This window comes from Panthera leo, chromosome A1 (assembly GCF_018350215.1).
Source record: "Panthera leo isolate Ple1 chromosome A1, P.leo_Ple1_pat1.1, whole genome shotgun sequence".
Taxonomy (NCBI): domain Eukaryota; kingdom Metazoa; phylum Chordata; class Mammalia; order Carnivora; family Felidae; genus Panthera; species Panthera leo.
The window spans coordinates 117,316,501-117,332,519 of NC_056679.1; the positions used below are offsets into that span (position 1 = coordinate 117,316,501).

The window sequence follows — 16,019 nt, forward strand, 5'->3', positions numbered from 1 at the left end:
GCCTTCAGTAGGCTGCTGGGGGCAACTCCCGCAAAGCGGAGCAGCAGCCACGCGCTGACGTCAAGTGCACATCACACTCCCATGTGTACCCCTACCCCCCTTCCCTCTCCCCATGCCCAGCTCTTCCCCACCTCTTCAGGAGTAGCAGCTGGGAGACAAATGCCAAGGGCCCTACAAGGTATGTATGTCGGGGTAGGGGTGAGTGGGTAATGAAAGGTATGTCAGCAAAGGCAGAGCTGCAGTCAGGGATGGTGAGGACAGGCTCCTACAAAGAAATCTGATTCCAATGTGTTAAGGGATGGTGACGCTCCAGTTGTAATCTTAGAAAGAGAAGAACCAATTAAGCCATGAGTTTCTGTTCTCACTGCTGGGAGCCATCCCTAAGACTGTCACAATTTATGGAATGCAGATTTATGGCCCCAGTATCTTCATTCAGCACAAAGGCAGTTCCTTGGGACCATGCCCATCTCATGTTCTCTGCTTCTTCCCATGCCCTACAAAACAGCACAGAAAGACCACATGTACACAAAGAGCTGCCTGCCTGGGTCAAAGAAGCCAGACACAAAGGCTAAACGTGCTATGATTCCATTTCTATGAAATGTCTAGAATGGGTACATCCAGAGAGACAAAGTAGATTCACGATTGCCAGGGGCTGGGGGAATGACTGCCAGTGGGGATGGGGGGTTCTTTCTGGGGTGGTAAAAATGTTTTGGAATTAGTGGTTGCACAAACTTAAAAATATACTGAAACCACTGGATTGTAGACTTTAAAAGGGTGAATTCTAAGCATTTGATTTATATCTAAACAAACCCAGCTTTTGCTGGGTCATGGGAAAGATGAGTGGAGAAAGCAGTACCTCAGCCTTACAGAAGCAAGAACAGCTTGCTAAATGATGAGGGCAGCTCTGGGACAGGCGCAGGAATGAAGAGGTCCAGAGGAAGCAGTGAACAAAGCGCCCATAACACCTTTGCCTTGTTTGGACCAGCAAAAAGCTTTAGGCAGCGCAGAAGCCAAACGGGGAAGGCCCACCCTTTCACTAGAGAGCCAGCACTGCTGTGTTCACACAACAGAGGCCACCCCTAGGTCAGGGAGCACGCTGCATGCCCACAGGTTACCAGTGTATAGGTCTCCTCCTCCTCCAACTCCTCCTGCCAGGGGCACAATGGACTGTCTAACAAGAGGAGAAAGAAGAGTGAAGGCCCTGACTGAGAGGCACAAGGGCTCACCCTCTGGTTCCAGGTGGAAGGTATGTGACCTATACTCCAGGTGTTCCACACAGGCCACTACTTTGACTATAAACATGTGCTACCACCTCAGTGACTGGGGTGGGGACAGTGTGACTAGGGAAGTCTACATGTATGTGCTTAGATCTTCTTTGCCTCAGCCCCACTTAGTTTCTGCTCTTCTCTAGGACCCTACTTCTCATGTCCAGAAAGGCAATGGCTTGATGTCACTCAAGTGTGCCTGTGTATTTATCCTCTAGCAGTTGAGAAAATATTGCCAACTATTTGTGTGTGACTAAAGAAATGCGTTTGTGTTGAAATAATTTGACTCCAGACCCCAGAGGGAAAAGAATACTGGGTCTTCAGGGAGACCTGTCCTGGGCAACATGGGAAAAGTCTGGTTTCTTCCTCTAAACTAAGTTGATACCAGTTGTACCTAATCAAGCAGTGTTTCTAGGTTTTCTAGATTCCAAAAGATTCTGATGCTTTACAGGTCTCACAAAAACTAAGAGTGGATGGTAGGTGGGGGGAAGACCAAAACTTCCCTTAAAAAAAATTTTTTTTAGTGTTTGTTTTTGAGAGCGAGCGAGCGAGCGCACATGAGTGGGTGAGGGGCAGAGAGAGAGGGAGACAGAATCCGAAGCAGGCTCCAGGCTAAGCTGTTAGCATAGAGCCCGACATAGGGCCCAAACTCATGGACTGTGAGATCATGACTTGAGTTGAAATATGACACTTAACCAACTGAGCCACCCAGGTGCCCCCAAAACTTCCCTTTTAAGCCTAGAAAGTTAAGTACACAGGGATGTGGCCTAAGATGTGGCCTTTCTCAGAATTGAGAAAGCTCTTATTGGAACTGGAAAGAGAATCAACAGAACTCAAGAATTCTGGCTTCCACTCTGTCTTCGGGGCCACAATTATACTCAACAGTTTGAACAATTAAGAAAAACTGAGCTTTCCCCTCCTTTCCCTACCTTGAGTACTTGAGACTATTGACAAGTAGCCATAGAAGCAGATACATAATTTGACTATATTAGATCAAGGAGGATTATTAACTCAGAATAGTCTCACAGCCTGTGGGGAAAAGGGAACAATGTTGAGACTTTGGTCAAAGGTCTCTGAAGACAGATTCCTAGAAGTTCAGGTGGGCTAAGATAAAAACATCAGCAAAATCCACCAAGCATATTATAACTAGAAAAAGGTCAATGATTTGGAAAAAAGACATTTACATTTATAAAATGCAGGCTAGAAACTGCTACTGAAGAGGAAGTGTTCTTGTTAATAAGCTTCCTTGGAGGAGAGGAAACTAGGACAGATGAGATAGTCATTACTGTCCTAAAAGAACTCATTACTGTCTAAAACTTGCCTAATTATAATACCTGTCCTATTTTTACAAAAGCAGAGGGAGAATAAGTGGTCATGTAGGAAATACTCTTAACCTTCTATAGACACGTAGACATCAGAAAACTCCCTGAAGCAACGGTACCGTGTCCAGTGCTCTCTGCCAGAAGGTATGAAAGAATACTCTGGCCTACACAGAGGGGTCACTGTCCTCTCCGGTCCATCAAGTAGGCTTAGTGGAAATAGCCCTGGACTTGGAATCACAAAAGGGAGCTACAGTTCTAGCTCTAGCTCTTCAGATCTGGGAGAGGAAGAGCTTATCTGGGTCTTAATTATTTTCATCTATGAGGAGGTCAGATGCTAATCACTAAGGTCTTTAGAGGCTCTCCTGACTCTAAGGTTCTATTAGTGTAGGTGGAGGTTAGAGGGAAGGAAAGGAAAAGAAAGATGAATTTCTTCCTTGATTTTTATCCCAGTGGGCAGATGGCCTGTATATAAGAGGCCACAATTCAGACATGGAGATAAAGTTGAGTCATTAAAACCACACGCTGACTCAATCGTCAGCCTGAAATAGTAGCTGTAATACAATCACATGGATTCTTCCCTTTGACACTCAAACCATTGTTCTCCCACACCCTGCAGATCACAGCAGTTTACATGTCACTTTTAATGAACCGGCCCTGATAGTAACTCTCCTTTTCTAACTCAATGGTTCTTTGTATACTTTGTACTCAGTATACACTCCCTCGGGTCTCCAGAGACGGGAAGATTTTTTTTTTTAAAACATTCCTTTAAATACTAAGGAAAAGGCCAGGGTCTTTGAGGCTGGGACAGCTGGGACTGAGGAGGCCTGTGAGGCAGATCTGCTTGACAGGGCTTCAGTTTTTTGGCTCAAAGCAATTGATCACAAGGGATAGAGGAGGCCAAGCAAGGAATGGACCAGCTAAGTGCAGGAGCCACTGAAGGAAACCTGTAGCCACCAGGGCCTATTTTATAGTTTGAGAACGGGGCCTTCTGAGTCCAGCCTCTTTTATGTCTTCTCTTACTCTTTTGTCCAATGACAACAGGATTATTAAAGCTGGAAAGGACCCAAGAGACCATTTTAGTCCAGCTCAAGAAGAAACAGAATCCCCTACAATTGTCCAAGGTACATAGCATCAGAGTTACTTGACTCTGGGTCTTTTGATTTCTACCTAGTCTGATGCTGGTCACACTCTACTGTGATAGAACCTTTACAGCTAGTGTGAGGCCAGATCACTTTAGAGGACATGAATGCACTGTCTAAGCAGGATACCAGAGTAAGTCAAGGTGTCTCCCCTAAGAGATTCTTCTAGACACCCAGAGCCCAGGAAGATTAGGTTACAGGATGGAACCAATTTAAAAATCATGTAGTTCTCTGCTGCACTATCTCCTAGTATCATTCTCCTATTCCTTCTTACCCTGGGAAAATAGCATTTTGACTAATTTGGATCCTCTGCTGAAAGGTTATGTTCCAATAAAATCCCTGCTTCCTCTGCCTGTGAGTCCTGGTTTCCTACTTGGGAAGAAATAGAGAATGGGGCCTCCCCCACAGAGGGAAGACATTGATGTCTGGCTGCCTGTGTACAGGAAGCATCTGGCATTCTAGTATAGTTTCAGAGGAAGAGGCTTAAAAAGGGAATTCCCCACCAAAAATCTGATGCAGGTTGGCATTTAGCTGAGAGAGTCAACAGTGAGATGCAATGTACTTTCTTTTGGCTAGAAATACCTAATGTAAGGCCACATCACCTTATATGGTGAGTAGAGAACAATGTCACAAGAACCTGTAAAAACTAAACAAAATAAATACTACCAGCTGCACTCTCTACTCAAACACTGATCTGTAAGACTAAACGTACCCAGGAAGTTCTAAGTCCATCATAATCACCTATTCTTGCACTAGAGAACCTCTTCTCAAAGGATGCCAAGACTTGTAAATGAGGGATTCTCCTATTTAGGGAAGGTTCAGAGGTTGTACAGAAGAGCCCTCAGAAGGGAATTTCCCTTTGGGAATTCAGAGTATGGGCAAAAATAGGCAGCAACCTTTGGGCCAGGACACTAAGTTTATGGCAGCTAGCATGCTCTATACCCTTCATCCCAGGGTCCCCTTTCCAGGCTATGATAGGTACTTTAAGCCCTACAGATACCTCTGTGTTAACAGCTAAGCGCTGGCCAAAGCAAGCTGCACACCTCCTCCTTACGATAACTTTAAAGCGCTTTCAAACAGACCTACAGAATATACCAGCCAGGGAATAGGGAACACATCTTTAACTCTCTCAAAAATAGAAACCCTTGATGACTGCCTTTTCTGTTATTCCCACCTTCAACCTAGGAAAAAAGCCATCACTCCTAGTCCCAAAGGGCCTTCGCCAGACCCAATGGTGCAAGTCAGCCCTGCATGACGGACGGTGTTGGCTCTACCTTCTGTGGACTAGTCTCTTAGCCACTGTGCGCTTCCCTCCAAGGAAGCTTATCTACCGATCCTTCCCCCATACGAATGCCTGGATCATCTGTCCTCCTGTCCTCGTAATTCTTCTTAGAGGCTCTGGTTCAACTTAATCCACTTATATCTTCTGAGGGTTGTGGGGGAGTAAATAGGGAACACAAAGGCAGTGGAAGCTAACTCACCCAAGGAAAGGTAGTTGTCAGAGACAGTTCTTCCAATGGATTGCTCCTCTTTATTATTACATGTGAGGATAATGATGCCTAACCTTCTCTGTCTTTTCTGCTTGTGAAGTTGAGTAAGGACTCTTAACTTTTCTTTGTATTTCCTACATCAAATGTACACTTTCAGTCCCACGAGACCTAGTTCCTCAGGTCAGGGCTTTCTAATATGGGAGGAAGAGGCCCTCGACAACCCACTCTTGATGCAGGGCCTACTGTGAGGAAGTTTCTAAACTGTCAGAGCATCTTTACCCGTTCTTCAGCCCAAGACAAACAGCCTCACCCCTTCCAGGCCCAGGCTGGGCTTCCCCTGCTCACTTACCCTGACGGGGTCCTCTCTTCCGTCGGAATGCTGCGCCTGACTGCAGAGCTTCCAGAAGACTGTCCATCACACCTGTCTCATCGCCCTCTGTCATGAACAAAGATGGAGATGTATGCTTTTCAGCCTGAGCAGCATGCAGCATTGAGCCCCACACATAATGTATGGACTGTTGACTGGCTTCCTATCACCCACAGTGGCTAAGGGCTGAGAGCAGACAGAGGGCTCAACCCCACAGCCCATGTTTACTTGCATCTGTTTGAAAATGGTTAAAAGAAAAGGTTTGGCTGCCTATTAACCACTGCAGACCTTGGGGTATTTCCTGGCAGTACCCTCCTTCCTATCACAACCAGGACTAGCACAGAAAATTGCAGAAATCCCCAAGTCTAATTCCAGAATAAGCACACAGACTGGGATTATGAAATTAATATGGAACAATATCACTCGCTCTTTATCCTAAAGTGTTTCACTCCAGTTCACATAAACAGGTCAGGGAGAGCCTGGTTCCAGTTTCAGAGCAGGGCTGAGGAAAAAGGAGAAACCCCTGATCAAGACTGAATTTCTCGTAAGTACTGACCCCTGTGGCTGCATCTTCCAGAACCAGCTCAGCATGTAAGCAGACCATCCTGGCTGGAATGTAAAGAGTTAATGTAGAATTCTTGTTCCAGCCCGGCTCTGTTTCCATGGCAACAGCTCAGGGTGGTGAAATCTGAAACTGAAATCCCAAGGAGCCTGCGGGATTGTTAGCTACAAGGCTGGGCTCACTGCTCCCCGCGCCACCTGCTGGCTGAACATCACCAGTGCAGGTGACCTACATTTCCAACCTCCTGCATTGCCTTGGGGACCCGGGCCAGGGCCAGGTCTTGCTGCACAGCCAGGTGAGTAGGAGCAGCTTTCATCCTGCATGTCAGCTGGACTCCACCTTTCCCTACATCTAGGGACAAACCCTGGCCACCAGGGGAGAAAGGGGGAAAGTGAAAGATACGTGGTGTGGGCTTCAACAGCATTCGCAGAACAAAATGTTGTGGCTTATATATATAACTATAGGAAGGACTGTGGAAATGCTTCCCAGAAAAATAGGAAGAAAAGAAAAAAGTGTAGGCTGTTCTGCTCCTTAAGGTCCCGGGCCTCATCACAACAGGAGCTGCCAAAGCAAAGTCCTTGGGAGGAAGAGGTGCTAGAGCAGCTCTGGTCTCTTGTGCTCAGCAAAGCACTTGATTCTTGCCAGACTTGGCGGCCCTAAGAACCCCTTTACTTAGATAGCTGGTGGTGCCTCAGGTTCAAGAAGGGTGGCATCAGCTAAATTCTGTGCACAATGTATACTACAGTTCTCCTCACAGAAGGAGCTGACAGAGGCGGGGGCAGGGCATAAGCAGCAGGAAGGCAGCAGAGACCGGAAACAGAAGGCCAGTAATTAAGGCCATATGTTTCAACAAAGACATGCTTCTGGTAGTGAAACAGATTCTGCTAACGAAAAAAGAGAGCGGCCAGCCCCCATGCCCCCTCTCCACAAGTGCAATCCCTTTATAATCTGATAGGTACACACGGTTATGTGTGCACAGTGTGGACAACTCTGCTGAAGTACTGAGGACACAGCCCTTAGTGAAAATAAGCACAAAGGGAGGGCAAGCCACCAGTAAGAGATGGGAGTGGGTCCAGGAAAACATTTTGGGGAAAAGAACAGAAGATTTAGTACAGGATACAAAGAACAGGCCAGCGGAACATTCGGACGGGCAGAACAATACGTGTTACAGCAGTCCTAGATCACTGGGGAGATGAGACCTAATGCGGGAAAACTGGCAAAGGAGAGAGAAGGGTTTGAGCTCGGAGAACTGGATCGCGCATGCAGGGGAGCTGAGGTGAAAGTCCAGCATCAGGCTCTTGGAGGTAGAAGACTGCCAACAATCTTTTGCCAGGAGCTGAGCTCAGACATGAGCTGTTGTCTCTGGCCTCTACATTCTAGGCAGAGAAGTCCTGCAAATGTTCCTGTTTCAACCCATTAGCCCTTCTCCTCCACTTCTTACCTGCATTCATGTCTATTAGTTGCTCTCTCTTCTGCTGCTTCTCCAGCCGCTCCTTCTCTGCCTTCTCCTTGGCTAGTTTTGCTCGCCGCATCTTTTCCTCTGTCTCCCGCCGCTTCTGGTTTTCCTTGACTGCTTGCTGTGGAGGAAAACAACAACACGTGGGCATGTATGCACTTACGCATATGCCCACCCAACACTAACCAATGTGAAGCCAACCAATGTGGAAAGTGAGAAATGTCCACAAAAGATTCAGTCCGCAGCTAGCCCTTGCTCACCACAAACATATTCTTAAAGTTGTGCAGATCCATGAAGAATTCTTCCACAGACACCTTCTTGGGGTCAAAGAGGAAGTACTCTCCCAGCTCCTTATAGAGGGTCTCCATGTTACAATGCATCATCCGCAACTTGTTATACTGTTCCTGTGCATCCTTCACAAAGCTGTGCGGCCAGGAAGTAAAGGACCAAGACCAAGAAGCAGATCCACTTCTCTGGCCCCGAGGAACACTCAGAGATGCACAAGGATGTTCAGCATAGCACTGTTTATAACAGCAAAACCAAGAAGCAACCTAAATATCGAAAATAGGGGAATGGCAAACCATAAACCATGGTCCACCTACAGAAAAGGAGGTGGCAATTAAAAAAGAGGCTGTTCTCCATATATTGCTGTGGAACCTGGGCTTAAGACATATTATATTCAAAAAGAAATACAACACGGTTTTGATTTAAAGTAAATTCATGAGGTAAAAATCAGAAGTTCAGTGGTAGTGGTTACCTCTGGTAAGGGGAGGGAGAAGAGAATACGTGTGTGTGTGTGTGTGTGTGTGTGTGTGTGTGGTGTGTGTACTGGAGATGGGGCAAAGGGTAAGGTATCAGGGAGGAATTTTCGTTTATGTGCATGGGTTTTTTTTGTTTACAGAATTTTTTTCAAGAAGGAAAAATTGTCTATCACCAGATCTATCCTGCTGTTCCCCCACGGGACATTTTCCTTCCCTTCCTAAGAAGCAACTCCCTCATTTTAAGAAAGGATATAGTCATTTTTTCAACAAACTTGTCTTTCTCATCTGTGGCAGCTGGGAAATTCTGAACATCACGTTCCACATCAGAAATCTGTTTCTTCATTTGATCTAGGTTCTTTTGCAAGTTTTCAGCAGAAACTAAAGGAAACACAAAAACAGAAAGAGTTCATGATGAGTCTCAAGACCCTCAGCCTCCAGTCTTTGGGGCCCAGGCTCTGTCCATACAGCTGTACCCAGTTATCCTGGCTCTCAAGCTCTCTCCTCTAGCTGTTTCCCACATTTCAGTTTCCATCTTTCCGGTTCAACTATAAATTACTTGATAACTGAACCTCCAGCCTCCATAAGGAGAAGACAGGTTTCATTTAATTTAACAAGAACCTATGAAATTCCCTGGGATCTTGGTCTCATTTATTGTAGGGCACACAGTTGAAGGGGAAGGAGATATACACAGAAATACAGAGGAAGGGCAGAAATCTGTTCCCATTTCTACCAAATGCTGCTTTTTCTTTGTGTAGTTCCAGGATGATGAGGCCTGATTTTTGACAATCTAGTCCATGCTTTCTGAATAAAAATAACTGCTGACCTAGACTAAAAACACCTACCTTTCTTCCAGTTGTTTTTTAGTATTTGGGATTTCCCTCAGAAAGGAGAGAGTGCTTCTCACTTCTATACACGGAGACCTCCCCTCTGCCTGATAATCCTCTACCCGTGGCTTAGACATCATGCCTAAACCCTCTCCCATTCCCACCTAAAATAGGCAGAACTGCAAATTATCTAAGATAAGATCTAGACCGTGTGTTACTTCCGTCCCTGTGCAGAGATTTTGGGGGCCTGAAATAAATAGCCTTCTAGTTTTGCCCCAACCTGCCCCACCTCGGCTGGCTTTCTCCACATGGGCAAGCTCATCTGGAAACTTGAGGACATCAGGATGGTCATTCTCGCACAACTCAGCCAAGAAGTGCAACAGTGTCATCTTCTGATCTGTGGACTTGGTGTCTCGAAGCTTGGGGAAAGAGGAGAAACTGTCAGTCTTGACATACCCAAGATCACCTGAGACCAACAGTACTTTGCCACACTGGGCCCCCAGAGGCCGGCAGCCTTCCCTTCTGTTGCTCTGCTCTAAACCCTTGGCTTACTTTACAGAGGAAGCTGATGTTGAAGCCGAAAGCACCAGCATTCCTGGAGCCAGCATTCATGTAGTTTCCAACAAGTAACGTAATCTCCAGGAGTTTAGAGAAGCTCTCACTCTTTCGTAACTCCTCACATGCGGCAGTCACAGAAACAATCTCTGGCTTAATATTCTCCACTTGCTCACTAAACTGTAGCTTGAAGAGGATGGCGTTGAGGCGAGGCCGCAGGCGGGGCACAGTGCCCATCTGGTGAGGAAGACAAGCAGTTTGGTACAGCAGGCAGGGAGAGGGAAAGTCAGAAAAAACGTACAGGGTTGAGCCTCTCCTATAGGAGGCTCTGAGTTCAAGAATACCAAACAGAGAGAAACATTGGTTCAAAATAGAAAAGAGGCAAGGAACAAGTACCATGGCTACTCTGGGGGAGCAGAGGAGCAAGGGAGTCAGGGAAGAGCTTACTACCATAGGCCTCACTCACCACTACACCAAACTGCTCCGACTCAGCCAGATCATCATATTCATCCTTCAGTTCGGAAAGCATTTTTAACTGCTCTGGCTCTGGCATCTGCTTAATGAGGTTCTGAAAGAGAGAAGGGGCTGTCTCAGTTTGAGGGGGAAGAGCTGACAACCTGGGCCTCCTGTCAGCCCCCCACTGTGCCCAGGGACCACAAAGAAGGAAACATGGATTGGGGGAGAGGTAGCTAATGAGATGGCAGGACTTTTGAAAAATATACCAGGAATAACCTAACCACCAGAGACACGGATGCTTACCCAAAGCCAGCATTCCATAAATCATCCTCTAGACCATTATGCTAGAGGACCTCATCCTCTACCCAGAGAGGTAATGAGGCTAGTGCACTGCAATGTGAAGAGCCAATCCAGCAGAACCACCTTGCTCCTTACCTGGATCATAGACTCAGTGAGAACAGACTCATTCACCTCCAGGATGACATTCTTAATCTCTTGATAGGCCATGCGGAATGAACCCAGAAAGATGGCTGCCAGAAAATGAGACTATTAAAAACCTCCACCAGCTCCCCACTGCCTCTGTAGCTAAAATCCAAGTTCTCGAGTCCAGTGTGGAAGGTTCCCACCTCCCAGCTTTCTCTCTCATGAATCCCCACATTTTGGCATATACCAGCTACACCGTTCGAAGTACACATTCAACAAACACTGTGGCTCCTGGCCTTTGCTCACACAGGAATATTTTGATCTTCTCTATCTCTATACATCCAAGATACTCATCCCACTCTATTTTTAGTTCCCCACTCCCATGACTCCAGCCTCAAAGCTGCCACTGCCTTCAACTGCTGATTCTTAAACTGCCATATCCCCATTCCCCAACAAACACATCCTGTCTTCCTGTTTTAGCACCGGTCTCGACAGTGACCCCTCAACCTCATCAGAGCGCATGCACGTACTCTCTCTGGTGGGAGAGCCAACCATTCCATTTTCTCTGGATGTGTGAGTTCCACTTCACCTCCACCCTCTAGTATAGAGTTTCACTCAGTTTCTACTATTACTGTCATTTCCATTACTACTATTCCTGTTTAGTTTCCTTCTCCTTCCAGTCTCTGGTCAATCCAGACCTCTCATCGCTCTCTTCTGGCACCTGGGCTAATGAATACCACTGGCAAAGACTCTGCAGATCACAGTTCATCAGTGTGTAGCGGCACCAATGATAGCGGGGGTCTCAGCACTGCGCCCTCTTGCAAGCTCCTCCCAAAATATCCTCATTCTCGCAACTGTCCCACCACTTCTGATTTTTAAGATATTGTTTCTCTTCGCTGAAAAAAACTGAAGCCACTGGTCAAATTACTTGCCAAACATTTTCTTATGCACTGGAGGTCCTCAGCGAGAGCCAGAATAGACAAGGCTTACGTAAAGACTGTGTGGAATTATAGAGAAGAAGCCTTGTGCCAACAGTTCTGTCAGCTTCTCAGCAACTACACCCATGTACTCATCCTTTTCTTATGTCTCAAAAGAACACATGGCCCTGAGGACCTTTTCCTTCAGTGCATACACGTAATCCAGTTTCTACCATCTAAAAAACAAAAAACCAAAACCCTGACTTGAAACTCCTAACTGCCAACTTCTTTCCCTCACTGTCTAACATTCTAACAGCACAGCAGTCTGTTCTCTTCCACTGCTGCAGCTCTCATCTATTCTCCTGTCCCTAGAGTCCATGACAAGACTGTGAACGTCAGACGTGGTATCTTACACATAACCTACATACATGATCTCATTTCACCCTATTCATAATATCCCCATACATCTGTAGTATTAGCCTCATTTCATAGAAACCTAGTATTTAAAGTTAATAAGCTATTCAAATCCAAGGTCACACTGCCAGTAATTGTTGGAAGCAGGATTTAAATACTAAAGGATTCCAGAACCTCTGTTCTTAACTTTTATGCTACACCAAGATTATTCTTGCTTAGGCTACTGACTTTCCTCACACCAGATCCAGAGGAGCTGTCCTGTCCTGTTTTTAGGGGACTCTTGTCTTCATCTGACACTGCTGACTATTCCCATTTCTTTTTTTTTTGTTGTTTTGTTTTGTTTTGTTTGTTTTTTGGGACTTGGGCCCTCACTACTCCCATTTCTTGTAACTTTGTCATACCATTTTTCTTGCTGCTCCTTTCCAGTCTCCTTTCAGTTCTCCACCCCCCGCCCCCACTATTTACTTGCCCCTTTAGTATCAGTGGCCTTCAAAGCAACCTCATGGCTTCAACTATGACTCATGTGCTATCTTCTAAATTCCCACTTCCAGCCAAACCTTCCTCCTGATTTCTACACCCAAATGCCTAACATACCCATCCTTCTGGAGGAGTCCCCACAGGCATCTTAAATTCTACCCTAAAAGTACTCATTTCCACCCACCACCCTGCCACCTCATTCATGTCCACTACCCACTGATCCTTCCCAAAAAGACAATTTGCTCCTGCTGGATTTTCCTTTTTCAGTAAACGGTACCACTCTCACTAGAGTGATGTAAACCCAAGAAAACGTCTCCTTTATTCCCTCAGCCAATCACTAAGTTCCAGTATTTCTATCTTCTTAGTATCTTCTGCCTTCCTACTCACTTTCACTACTACTTAAGTTTCCGGCCCTGATCACTTCTCATCTAGTTTTAAAGCGAGAACATAACTCATCTCTCTGCCTATAGTCTTCCTGTACCCCAGCAATCCAGCCTCAAAGTCACTGCTGAAGTAGCTTCTCCCCAAATTACACAGGACCATATCACTCATTTTCCTGATTAACATCCATTCAATAAATTCCAAAGCTCTCAGGATAAAATAGATACTTTTTAGCCTAAGCCTGTCAGGATTCTTCATGATCTGGCTTCTTTCTCTTTCTTGAAAGCTTCTTCTGCCACCACTCACCTGCATAGTCTTTACTCAGCTGTACTCAACTACTTGCAGTTTTCCAACTGCACAGTGTTACCTCGTGCTTCTGTGCCTTCACACATGCAGATCTCTCTGCTGGAAACAAGGCAGCCCACGCTCTTCACTTCACTCATGACTAATACTTCTTTTAGCTCAGTTAAGCAGGACCTCCTCTCGAATGACATCTAGGATGTGCTCCTTCCAGTACTCCCCCCAGTTAATTTAGATGCCCCTTTCCCGGTGCTCTCATACACATCCTAGCACACCCCCATCAGAGCACTCATCAGTCTGTGTTGTTACCATTATTTACTCTTCTGTCTCTACCAGATGCATGCTTCCTGAGGACAGGGACTGTACCTTACTCAGCTTAGTGTCCCTAGCACATAAGAGGCACTTAGTAATTTCTGAATCACTAAATTATATCTCCTAGACCATCCTTCCAGAAACTAATCTCAATTCTCTGAGTTCTGTTTTCCATATCAGTATCACTCAACTGAAAATAACAATGTCCTACTCCACGGTCGTATCATTTTCTAAAATAAGAGTTATTCTAGTTTTCTGGTCACAGAGATAATCTTGGGAAGAGGAATTATCTCACATTAGTTTCCATAAAAGGACTTACCCACGACAATATTTAGTAATATTTGCTGTCATTGATCTAGGTATACACAGCAAAGAATGATGTGAAAGGTGTACTGTTTTCATTCTATCACTGATTTTACTTACAGGTATGTGTATTCATTTACTTGTGTGATCTTGGCCAAGTCACAACATCTAAACTTTGATCTTCTCATTTGGAAAAATGAGGACAACAGCCACAATGCAAGACTGTGAGTGGGTTTTATGGAATATATACCCTTTCATCTCTGAAACACGTGTGTAGTATGTGCCTAATCGAGACTGCAACATGGCAGAACCTCAAATATTTATATGAACAAACATTTAAATCTATACTACTCAGCATTACCAGGGATCCACAACCAAACAACAACAACAAAATAAACATTCATCCTAATCATCAAATAAGTACTACCTGGATCAACTTGGGGGAAAAGTTTCTCATCCCACTTTGAGAAGTACAGGATTTACATTATTTGTTCTACACCACAAAGTTATTTTAGATTTAAATGCAATCAAACCAGTGCTGCATTTAAAGGAAGTTCTTGAAGTTAAAAAGAAGGAAATGCACAATAGCTAGAATATTTGTGGTAGATTTTCTGTGGAAGCAATGTAAATAGTAAAGGCTTTAAAATAAAAAAATCTGAAGTTCAAATCTCAGACCTGTCTCTATCTACTGGACTAGGCAAATTCCTAAAAGCCTTAACCTCTGTTTCCTTGCCATAAAACTAGATGGTAACAATCTTGTAGGTCTACTGAGGAATTAAACAAGATGCTGGAAGTTCTTACAATGCTTGGCTACATAAGGAGCTCCACAAATCAAGGGAACTGGATCCACCAAAATTAAGATTTCAGAAGAACCCCCTCACATTTCAAATAGTTGGGAACACAGAGTTACTCACAGAGATTCTGGGCTGTCTTTGAATCCAACACCTTTAACTCTTTTACTTTTTTCTTTTGCACAGATTTCTTTTCTTCTCCACCTTCCTGATCCTTCTTGGCTAGTAAGGGAAAGATTAGAAAAGCATGATGAAGGAGAAGCCACATTCGTGCCTTACTGAACTACTGTACCAGCCTGGAATGGCTCCTCACCTCCTATTGGCAACAGTTTTCTTATTGCATTCCTTCAAAGCTAACCTTCTCTCTAACCACCCACCCTCCTATTACTGACCCCCCTACCAACTATAGTCAACATCCTGTTCCTTTAACTGTTTAACATTCCTTTATTTTTTTATTTATTTATTTATTTATTTTTTTTAACGTTTATTTATTTTTGAGACAGAGAGAGACAGAGCATGAACAGGGGAGGGTCACAGAGAGAGGGAGACACAGAATCCGAAACAGGCTCCAGGCTCTGAGCTGTCAGCACAGAGCCCGACGCGGGGCTCGAACCCACCGACCGCGAGATCGTGACCTGAGCCGAAGTCGGACGCTTAACCGACCAAGCCACCCAGGTGCCCCTGTTTAACATTCCTTTAACTGTTAGCAATAATGCTTTCCCACCTACATCATATCATTTACTGGCAGATCTTTCTCTGAAGGACCAGATGGTAAATATTTTAGGCTTTGCAGACTATATGATCTGTCTCCACTGCTCAACTCTACCACTATAGCATGAAAGCAGAGATAATACGTAAACAAATGGGCATGTGGTTTGCCAACCTCTTACTAGAGTTTTCCACCATGTTATCCTTTGTGCTTATTAAAAGTCCTGTTTATCCTTCAAGCTCCATCTTGAATAGGAATTCTCTATAAAAATTTTCATTTCCAGGGTGCCTGGGGGGCTCAGTTGGTTAACCATCTAACGATTTTGGCTCAGGTCATGATCTCACGGTTCATGAGACTGAGACCTGAGTCAGGCTCTGCCCTGAGTGTGAAGCCTGCTTAAGATTCTCTTTCTCTCCCCCTCTGCCCCTCCTGCGTGCATACATGTGTGCTTTCCCCCTCTCTCTCTCAAAATCAATAAATGAACATTAAAAAAAAAAATTTTATTTCCCCAAATGCCTATGCTCTCCGAATCCCCAGTGAATTTGATACATCTTTATTCTGTAAAGTTTTCCTTCTTAAATTAAACTGATGCTTTGATGTTATTTGTTATCACACCTCATTCAACAATGATTCAATGTTTTGTGACATTTCTTATGTATCATCTTGATCTTTTTAAACCCCGTTACTTTTTTTGTTAAGATTTTACTTTTAAGTAATCTCTACACCCAACATGGGGCTCAAACTCAGAACCCCAAGATCAGGAGTTGCGCACTTCACTGACTGAGCCAACGAGGC

General features: G+C 44.8%; 1 protein-coding gene across 3 annotated transcripts in view; it reads right to left on the reverse strand.

The window, feature by feature from the left end:
- Positions 1 to 16,019, reverse strand: part of DIAPH1 (diaphanous related formin 1) — a 103,829-nt gene that overhangs the window by 2,402 nt on the left and 85,408 nt on the right. For all 3 annotated transcript variants that reach the window (XM_042937675.1, XM_042937660.1, XM_042937668.1), the window contains 9 exons: positions 14,639 to 14,737; positions 10,633 to 10,727; positions 10,208 to 10,309; positions 9,739 to 9,978; positions 9,476 to 9,605; positions 8,616 to 8,740; positions 7,862 to 8,026; positions 7,587 to 7,722; positions 5,566 to 5,652 (listed from right to left, as the gene is read on the reverse strand). In XM_042937675.1, the coding sequence (XP_042793609.1) occupies positions 5,566 to 5,652; positions 7,587 to 7,722; positions 7,862 to 8,026; positions 8,616 to 8,740; positions 9,476 to 9,605; positions 9,739 to 9,978; positions 10,208 to 10,309; positions 10,633 to 10,727; positions 14,639 to 14,737 (1,179 nt within the window). The remainder of the gene's footprint in view (positions 1 to 5,565; positions 5,653 to 7,586; positions 7,723 to 7,861; positions 8,027 to 8,615; positions 8,741 to 9,475; positions 9,606 to 9,738; positions 9,979 to 10,207; positions 10,310 to 10,632; positions 10,728 to 14,638; positions 14,738 to 16,019) is intronic.